This window comes from Diadema antillarum, unplaced genomic scaffold, assembly GCF_040938485.1.
Source record: "Diadema antillarum isolate AM-2024a unplaced genomic scaffold, OU_Dant_1.0 scf00000001, whole genome shotgun sequence".
In the NCBI taxonomy this organism is placed as follows: domain Eukaryota; kingdom Metazoa; phylum Echinodermata; class Echinoidea; order Diadematoida; family Diadematidae; genus Diadema; species Diadema antillarum.
The window spans coordinates 2,195,552-2,206,377 of record NW_027270890.1 but is presented as its reverse complement, the minus strand read 5'-3'; the positions used below and the strand labels follow the sequence as shown (position 1 = coordinate 2,206,377).

At 38.8% G+C, this 10,826-nt stretch overlaps 1 protein-coding gene across 1 annotated transcript in view; it reads right to left on the bottom strand.

Annotated features, from left to right (window-relative positions):
• Positions 1-5,335: 5,335 nt before the first annotated feature.
• LOC139727689 (heat shock cognate 71 kDa protein-like) overlaps positions 5,336-10,826 on the bottom strand; it is a 42,073-nt gene continuing 36,582 nt past the window's right edge. The window contains 2 exon segments of the mRNA XM_071638704.1: positions 5,336-8,438; positions 8,440-8,583. Of these exon segments, the coding sequence (XP_071494805.1) occupies positions 8,352-8,438; positions 8,440-8,583 (231 nt within the window). The 3' untranslated portion in view covers positions 5,336-8,351.

Sequence of the window (10,826 nt, the reverse complement as noted above, 5' to 3'; positions counted from 1 at the left end):
AGGTGGGTGAACACGGCCGACTCGTTCCCAGCTGAGCTGGATCTACAATGTTGGTAGAGACGTTTGTGGAGAGGTTGTTTGGTTTCACCGATGTAGTTTTCTTTGCAGTCTTTTCCTTGACATTTTATCCTGTAAATTACATTGTTCCGTTTGTGTTTTGGGATTTTGTCTTTGGGATGAACTAGTCACTGTCGAAGAGTGTTGCAAAAACTGTTACAAAAACTGGAGCATTGAGATAGCCCTTCACCCTCGCAAACGGGACGTCAGAGACAGGGCTTCCAGTAGCACAACCCAGCAACGAGGCCGAGGGGTTTCAGTCCCATACTGCCAAGGACTGTCAGAGAAAATCCAACGGATTTTCAGCATCTACCGGATTCCTGTATATTTCAAGCCGACCAACACTCTTCGACAGTGACTAGTTCATCCCAAAGACAAAATTCCAAAACACAAACGGAACAATGTAATTTACAGGATAAAGTGTCAAGGAAAAGACTGCAAAGAAAACTACATCGGTGAAACCAAACAACCTCTCCACAAACGTCTCTACCAACATTGTAGATCCAGCTCAGCTGGGAACGAGTCGGCCGTGTTCACCCACCTGAAGAACACGGGGCACCAAAGAGGTCGACATCATTGACAAGGAAACCAGATGGTTTGAAAGAGGAGTCCGTGAAGCTGTGTATGTGAATGCGGAAAATCCTTCACTCAACAGGGGAGGGGGACTCCGACACAACCTTTCACCAACATACAAGTCGGTGATCCGAAAAATTCCTCGACTTACAGACAATAAAGGCAGTAACGTCGCCCATTCACCCTCCACGGGCGAATGCTCGCCAGCCAGCCAGAACTGAAGAAGTGACTCGGACGAGTCACGAAACTGTTTTCTCCGTGATTTTCACAAGTAAGTCCAGTCGAACAGATTTAATTTACACGCTTTTAGCATCTTACCTGGATGAATCAAAATCTACATCGATATATTTCTTCTAATATTGAACTTTTCATTAAACACATCATTAGCACATGACTTTCTCTGCATAATACATTCCAGCGGCGTCGATCCGTTTTCATGATTGAGGGGGGGGGGGGGGGGGGGGGGCAAAAATATGAAGGTGAAATATAGTATATGTGCGAGGGAGCGGAGCGACAGAGCAGGGGAGGGTGTGGGAGGGGGGTATCCCTCTCCCCACGCCAGGGAGATTTTGCATTTTCAGACCTGAAATTCAACGTTCTAGTGCACACTGCTGGTGAATTTGGGTCTTTTTTCATCAATAAAGGAAAAAGATAACTGCTTGACTAACTCGCGGCATCTCAGCTCTTGTTTCCACGTGTGCAACATCACTGTGTAGGCATAGTGATACATGGAAGTTGACAGGGGAGGGTGTGGGAGGGGGTAGCCCCTTCGCACACGGCGGAGCTTTTGCATTTTTAGAATTGAAATAGAACAATTTGATGCACACTTCTGTAAAATACTCCGAAAAATTGTCAGTCCCCAAATGTGTGGGTAGGAACCGAGCGGGGGAAACATAAATTAAAGAGGATGAGGGAACTTTTGAATATATTTGAATTCAAGTGACAGATATCAAACATACTTTTTGATGAAATATTCTGAAATTGGTCAATCCCCCAAGTTTGCTAAGTGTATGGATGGAGACCTAACGGGGGAGGGTGTTTGAGGGGTATCCCCCTCCTACGCAACGGAGATTTTTCATTTTCAGAATTGAAATTCAACAATCCCATGCACAATGAGTGAAATATTTGGACAGTTTTCGAATTAAAAAAAGGAAGAAAATTTTCTCACTTGATTTCGAGAATTATAGGGGGACAAAATGACTTGTTTGCCCCCTTGTCCTTCGGGATTAATGCCCCTGCATATGAGGAAGCTTTTGCATTTTTAGAATTCAAATGAAAATAGCTCATGAAGACATTTGGGATTTAGGAAGCTCTCAATCCCGCAAGACTTTTAGTGTACTCATAATATGAAGGCAAACCAAGCGGGGAAAGGGTTGATTGAAAGGAGATAATTATCCACACGACGGACTTTTGCATTCTTTTTTTAAAGTGTTGACAGATCTGGTGCACACTTTCGATCGATGAAACATTTGTTAATCCGTGAATCTTATAAGGTGTATTAAGTCCATGGAAAATAGACCAAACGGGGGAGGGTGTGGAAAGGGGTTTCCCCCTCCCACACGAGAGGGACTTTGCATTTTAGAATCCATTCAGCAACCTGGTGCACACTTCGGGTGAAATATTTTGACAGATTTCTATCAAAAAGCAAGAGAATCTTCTCATATCGAGAATTATAACTATGTGTTATTCATAAAATACCTGCGACGCAAAATCTTGGAGTGAGGCTGTGGGATGTTCAGGATTTTTGACGATTTTAGCTGTGATGATTGTATTTTTTTTTCACATTGATATACAAAGCCATGCTTTCATTTCTACTTGTTTGTTCGTACAAAACTTTTACTCCACTAATGGCTTCTCCTAAACAATATACGTACCAATAATCCTCCGAGTCCCACTTGCCCCAGTTTCCCACTCACCCCATTTTACTTCCAGACATTTCATGAAAATGCATATTCATGTTTGAATATTCATTAGAATAGCTGTGTTAGGGAATTTCATTGGCTGTAGAAATCTTGACTCCAACCATGGAAAGAACGAAAAAATTGAAAGACATTTATGCAAATTTTTGGGCGGTTACGCCCTCTAAGATCCCAAGGTTAACTTACGTGTAATGTGTGTGCGTTTATACTCGGTGTTACAAAAAGCTTTTCCCACTTTTGATCCTAATAGTGCAAAAACTATCAGACAACACTGACATTGGTATGAGCAATAGCTGAATAGTGTACAATTTTATTGGAGGCAATTTTACAATGACAGCATAATTCAGTTTCATTAAATTAAGCATTAATTTTTAAGTTAGGTTTCAGATTTTGCTCTATATTCAACCCTCTGTACAAATTTTTACTTTGCACAGAAGTCAGTTGGTGTGTATGGGAGTGTGTAGTTGATACCCAGACAATGGTCCTGAAAAATGACCAGGATTCGAATGTTCATTATTTATTCATGAGGATTTCCACTATCACAGCTAGTCTTTTTTTCGTTCTGTAATGCGCTGTATGCAAGCACATGGAAACGTGTTTACTTTGTTCATGTGCATCATGCATTTCACCCTTTGCCATGAATTCAGACTAGCAGTGCCCAGGGCAATCCATCATGAAAAATCAATAAAGCATTCATGTGCCTTGGAGCAGAGCTCTGAACAGGTGGTATCCATGTCCATTGCTCAGGGTCATTGTAAGTACACACTCACATACACATAATTACTTCCTGTGGTAAGTTCAGGTTTTGTACAGAGGGTTTAACTTTGACCAAAATCTGGAACTTAACTTTGAAATTAATCATGGATTTCATGAAACTGATATAAGTTATCATATTAAAATCACCTTCAACAAAATTGTACACTTTTCAGCTATTACTCATATCAATGACAGTTTTATCTGGTATATAGTTTTTGAACTATTAAGCATCAAAAGTGGGATATGTTTTTTGTAACACCTAGTACAACACATGTATAGTACAACACATGTATAGATCCTTGCCATCTGATTGGATAAGTGCAGGTAACATGACATTCAGAAAAATCTGCTATCCCACGCTCACTCTTTAATGGCAGTGCAATCAAGCGAGCCAGCAGTGCAATAGATCTAGTACACACTGAACTTGTGTATCGTAAAGCATTGATGCATGGGCGCACCCGTTTGCGCTGCCAGCAAGACCTAGAGCCAGATCTAGATCTAGACCTAACTTTTAGTCTTCCTCCTGGATAGGCTTGTTAGTTCTATTTTGGTCTAGACCAGGAATATATCGTGTGTTGTATAAAACCTGTGTTCAGTGTTTTATTATTCGTGTGACAGTTTAAATATTACATTCGGTGCAAGATTAATTATTCTATTTAACTCCGTTTTGCGTCGTTGACCAGAATGGTCAATCTTGCACGCTCATGTAATATTTGGAACCATTGCACCCACAAACACTGAATATTTGTAAACTATATTCTTCTGATGTACTGTAAAACGAGAAATGTTCGCGTGCATTTTAATTTCGCGAATTTCTTATCTACACTATATGCATTGAACGCAAGAGGCAATTCGCAAAAATTTCTTGCCACGAAAAAAGCCGTCGGCTCCAATTTGCGAAAATTTCGTGCCGCGAATATATCATGTTTTACAGTACTTAGAAAACCTTTGTGTTTGATGTTCTCATGTAATATTTAGAATTATATAACGCCTGAAGAGATCCTTGACATTTGATTGGTTGTTTGACATTGATCATTCGGCCTAATTCACTATGACGTCATCATCCATGCAATTGTGTCTCCATTTACCGTGCAATTTTCGATCCATATGATAGTAAAACATCAAATCACAAGGATCTATTTTAGGCGTTATACAAAACAAATACACGTAATAAATGTTTTTCATTGATGCAATGGACAGAATATTTCATTCAGTGAAAGATGACATGTTTGATCCATTCAACGAGGCACAGCCTTGTTGAATGGATCATTGACATTTCATCTTGCATGAAATATTCTGTCCATTGCACTCTAAATATTCATTATTTGTATACCATTGCACCCACAAACACTGAATATTTTTTAATCTACTTTGTACTCTTCTGAATGTACTTTGTAGAAAACATTTGTGTTTGATGTTTGTTTTGTTTTGCACCTGGTACATGTATTTTTTTTCCAGCGTCGTTGAACAGAATGGTTAATCTTGCACGCTCATGTAATATTCTGAACCATTATTGCACCCACAAACACTAAATATTTGTAAACTATATTCTGATGATGTACTTAGAAAATCTTTGTGTTTGATGTTTGATTTGTTTTGTACCTAGTACATGTATTTTTTTTTTTCAAGTGGGTGGTGTCGGAAAGCAGGCTCATCCTGTATTGTTATTTTAATTAAATCAAGATGTAAGTCATGGTGACCAATTGTAAGTCCAAATCAGACATAAGTCTCATCATAAAATGGAAACTTATACATCTAGTTGATTGAAAGTTATACTGGTAATCAACTGTAAGTGGATTCGAGTTATCACTGATTTCACTTGATAAATTGGAGCCCAGGGGTGTACAAAAGGCCAACCAAAAACTCCACTGTATCCAGCTTCCCTTGAGGCAGTGACGTAACAGGCACTACACAGCACCCTTTTTGCACTCACATACAAGTATTACGTAGATGGTTTGCATCTTCTTATATTTGCTACACTCAGTGAAAGAAGTAACAATGTAACTAAACAAAAATCCAGACAAAGTAAGTAGGCTTCATTAACAGTTGCCTTTTATTATCAGTTCCAATGTGTGCAGTGGACACATAATTTACCAGGAGGTGAAAGCAAAGAATTCAGAGTGGTGCATTGGACATGTTACAAAGTTTATATTTGTTCGCCATATTATTTACCAAACTGGATATCTGAGGTTAAGTCTGGAGATAGCCAGACTGTGAGTGGGCTGATGCTGGGATAACACCCTTGTTCACAGCAATGTACTATTTCTTGGGCCAAAAAAGGCATATTTCTGGTGCAAATACAAAATAAAACAAAACAAAACAGGATTTTCTGGGAAATTTGCAGTAACCTGGCGAAAAAACCCAAAACAGTACAATGTGCAGTGGTGTGTACATGACATTTTTATGATAATGGGAACAAAGTGAATACATGAAGAACAATTACAATTGTCCATGTTCCCTGTGAAAACAGAGGTGTTGGTACAGATTCTGTGTACATTATATAAACATTTAGTTGGAGAACATCTAGAATGTCTGATCTTTTTTATGTTTGTCTACATGACATCATATGTAATCCTAATTTCAAGTGGCAGGAATGCTAGATGTGGGACCTCGTGACGGTTTCAAGTCAAAAGTTTTATTGCGTAAAATACAAACTCCGTTTTGGGTGAAAAGAAATGAATATTTGAATGTTTGGCATAAATTCCAGATAGATTTATGTCTTGCAGAGTTTTGAATTTCTTTGCAATGGAATATGTTCTATCGTCTCAACTGCCATGCATCTTTCATAATGTCTTGCCTGTCAATTTGTTATTGCAAGTTCCTTTATCCCAAGGTACCATCTGTTTATACACAATACCATGAAATCACACCAGACAACTTTGTACAAATTTGTAACAAACAGAACGGGTTTTGATTTCTTAGAAATAAAAAATCAAATGAGGAAAGAATCTTATCTATTTGTAATACATTAATTGATGACATGTAGCTAATCGATATTCACCTGTTACCTAACAAAATGAGTTTGTTTCTTACATTATTTCATTTATGATGTGTTCAGTTTTTTGGCATGAGTGTTCCTCACAAATGGTTCATATTTTTCCATCCTGCAAAAATGTAAATTTTTCTCACAGGAAAACACTGGCTAAGTACTTCTTTTTATCTCAGCAATTCATTCAGAAACTTGATTTGGAATCAATTTCCTCTGTCCCGGAAGGGCACACTTGGGTATCAATTGCTTAATAAACGGATGTGCTAAACACGACTATAGATTGCTGGGGAATCAAACACAATGTCAGTTGACAAAACTCAGCATCAGCTGTTTACATCTGACTAGAAAACATTTCTTTTTCTCAGTCTCAACACTTTTTTGCTGATTCTCCAATAAAGAATGGAACTCACTAGTATCTAAGTCCAAAGCTAGGCCTGCAGGATGGAGAATGTGTCATTTTTTCATATACAACATACATATGAATGTGTTTGCTGTAACCACAGAGGTTCCAAGATATGGAGTTACGACTGTGTCATTCCCTTTGAACAAATGCTTGACGTTTATGCCAAACTGATTGTTTGCCTCATATAATAGGAAGACAATCGATTCACACCTCATTGCATGACAAGCCACTTTCTACGGAAGATATGTCTTTATGATAGTAATTACTTTTTGCCATCCCTACCATAGTCAAGATGAATAATACATAATGGAAAGGACACTAAGTTGTGCGAATAGAAATTGGGCAAAGTTTAATGAAATAAAAAGCAAAATTACTTGTCTTGGCATGTCCTGGCACTAACATGACAAATTGATCTATGAAGAACTACATTGTATACTTAAAGATTAACCATGTCAGTTTTATTAGTCACAATTAAGCGGAAAAGTGATAAAATCAGCTTGCCGGGGGGTACTGTTTCAAATACTTTCACAACATGCAGCTTTGACTCACATTTTTGCATTTCTGGATGGGATTGACTGTTGTTTTATATGTTTTGTCATTATGCGAAATGTCATTTCGTTTAATGAATAAACAAGCAAAATACACCTAACTTTATGTCATGGAGTTCAAAATGAATCTGCATTTTGCTCAAAAAGACAGCAGCTTCAAAACACTGATCATTGAAGGCACAAACACACCTGTGTAATTTGTTTGTCCATCCAAAACAAAAAAAAAAGACAGCTGTTTAAATAATTATAGCCAGTAGGAACTCCAGCACTTGGAACTCCTTGGCATAAAATGGCGCACAAAAAGTTGACCTCAAGAATGCTCTTGTGCTACAAGTAGCTGGACATATATAAAAATCATACAGGCCAACATTACAAACTGATAGGTGTGTAATATTTCTTACAAATCATAATAAAAATTACATTTGTAATGTTCTTCATACGATGCTTCTTAGCACAAAAAGTGCAACAAAGAGGTCAATTTATTGTACTTTCAAGTGGGATCTATATGCTTCGTTGGTGAGAAAGTATCTAGCACATCCTTGCTTGATATCACAAGAGATAACTGATAATTTGCTTGCAAGGAAATCCAGACAGAATTAAGGAATGCACTGTTACGTAAAACATAAGATCTTTAACTCGTGAACAGTGATTGCTCATATAACTTGCATGTAAAGTGGTTAAGTATCTGTGTGTAGAACATAGGTAACCTGCAAAAGGGGTTACTGCATCTCTCAAAGGGCATCACTGAGTTTTGATGGAATAACAAAGATCTATTAATGCAAATAACACAAAATACAGCATACACAGACCAAAGCACTATGATTGCAATTACTACAACTGCAAAAGTGGACATTTTTGCATGAGTTATTTTTCACGCTTGGCCAGGTAAGATTAATTTTGCTTGCTTTCAATTTCAAGTGTCACATACATTTCTCTAACAAGAACATGTCATTTAATTGCTAGTCACGTTTGCAGACACTGCCATTCTGACTTTCAAGAATTTAATTTAAGGTACTTTTCAGTTTTTGTTGAGTAGAGATTGTCAACGAGTGTGTATGTACCACTGCACACAGAGGGATTCAAATGCAGCAATTCTTTCTTTGGAGTTAGTCAACCTCCTCAATTGTAGGGCCACCTCCAGTACCACTGTCTCCAGCACTGGGACCTCCAGGCATCCCACCAGGCATTCCACCCAGGCATACCACCTGGCATGCCACCGGGCATACCACCAGGCATTCCACCAGCTCCACCTGCTGACTGGTACAGCTTTGTTATGATTGGTGTGCACACAGATTCAAGCTCCTTCTGCTGGTGCTCAAACTCTTCTTTCTCAGCCATCTGTAAAATCAAAGCAATACAAAAAGTGACATCATCTGTTTCCCAATAAAAGGGAAAAAGAAAAGAAATATATATATATATATATATATACACAGTTAACAAAAGCATTCATACTCCCTGTAACTTTAGCATCCATTGTGCTTTTCTAGAAATTGAAAGGTGAAATACTGAAAATGTAGCTTTTCCAAATTCATGAAATCTCTTCCGTCGAGATGTTTTTCTTGCAACTGATTGACAAATTGCCCTACATCGACGTAAATAAGGGCCCAGTCACACTGGCCAAAAGTCGCGTAAACACATGAATCACGTAAGAAATTCGAGCCTTACGCGATAAATGCGCGATTTGCGCAGTTCACAAGTTTGTCTGATGTGGAACCTTCGTAGTTGTCAGCCGATGTGCGCCAGATTGGCACTTTAACCCTAAAAAGGCCGGGGGGTTGAATCAACCCCCCCTCGACATTTTTCGCGACTACTCCGCCGCGCGAAGTTTTTTGACCGCGCCGTTCGCTGACTTTTTACTTTCAAGTCTCGCGCATCTTTTGATACCATTTTCGCGAAAATCGCGCATACCGTTACGATGCTGCATGACATTTTATACATGCCTGTCAGACTGAAAATGGCTCAAAAACGTGATTTTGTGTATAAGGTCTATGCAAATGTAGTTTTGTCTTCTTATTCATAAAGATATGATTATTTTCACTTTCATAGGCTGAAACTAGTTAATTTTAGCATAATTATGCTTTAAATAGGTTCTGTCATAAATTTTGTGGAAAAGAAATGATAAAACAAAAGGTTGAAAACACATAGAAATACATAAGAAATTCATAAAACAATAAAATACATAAGAAATTGATTTTGATACCAAATTTTTTTTTCAAGTACATTGTTAGGAATGCTACAAAGAATGTTTTCACCAAAAATTAGGATTCTAGGAGCTTTAATTTCTGATTTAGAGCAAAATGTATGATTTTATACATGTATTAGCATAATTAATTATTATGACGAAAATTTTCATTTCTTTTTGTGTAGCTTGGTAGAATACACCACAGGTAATGCATGTGCCAAATTTCATGGCGATTGCGCGATCGATGGCCGAGATTTCGGGGGGAGGGGTTGTTGAATCAACCCCTCCTCGGCCACAGAACACCCAAAAAAGCCCGGCCTGGTTAGGGTTAAGCGATTCCATGGAGGCTCGGTCACACTGCCCAAAAGTCGCGTAAACGCATGAATCACGTAAGAAATTTGGTTTTGCGTGCTTGTCCGTCGAGAATTTGACCATTTTCGCTGATTTACATGATGAAAATCACAGATGAATTGCGCAAGAACTATACGGAAAGATCTCGCAAAACACGGGTTTGATGTGCACGCCTCGACAGCGGGAATTGGCCTGACGGGATATGATAAAATGGCCGTTCTAATATAGCGCCAATCATACGTGAGTTGTTAGTGATACATCAGTGATTCATCAGTATTTCATAAGTATTACATGCGCTTATTTATTTTTTTCAGTGATTTTCAGTAATACGTAGGTGTTATAAGCGCGAAACATACGTCATATATGTCTGCTAATCATCAGTGGAAAGTCGTCAGTGAACGCGATAGCGACAACATTTTCGCAAACGATCACTGATATTCCAAGCATATTTCGCGAATTGTTCGCTGAAGAACTACGCAAACTACGTAAAAATTACGTAAAACAGCGCAATACTGCGTAAACTTTTACGCGAAGCTGAGTTTTGAGCTGCTCAAAACTTGGAATCGCGTAAAGCGCCGATCTGGCGCACATCGACGGACTTTTGTACGAAGGTTCCACGTCAGACAAACTCATGGAATGCGCAAACCGCGCATGTATCGCGTAAGGCTCAAATTTTTTAATGTGGTTCATGCGTCTACGCAACTTTCGGGCCTTAGCCAGTGGCTCAAAACTCGGCTTCGCGTAAAAGTTTACTCAGTATTGCGCCGGTTTACTTAATTTTTGCGTAGTTTGCGTCGTTCTTACGTGGACAATGCATGAAATATGCGTGAAATATCAGTGATCGTTTGCGAAAATGTTGCCGCTGTCGCGTTCATGCGCAAATAATGCGCGATTCATATGCAGTTCATTAGTGATAATGCGCAGATTATGCGTGGTTTACCGTGGACCTCAGTCGTCGCGCACAACCACGTATTCGCCCTATATGGGGCCTTTGCGTGCCTATGCGCTGAAAGTATGTGGTTTGTTAGTGATTTTTGCGTGATCTTTC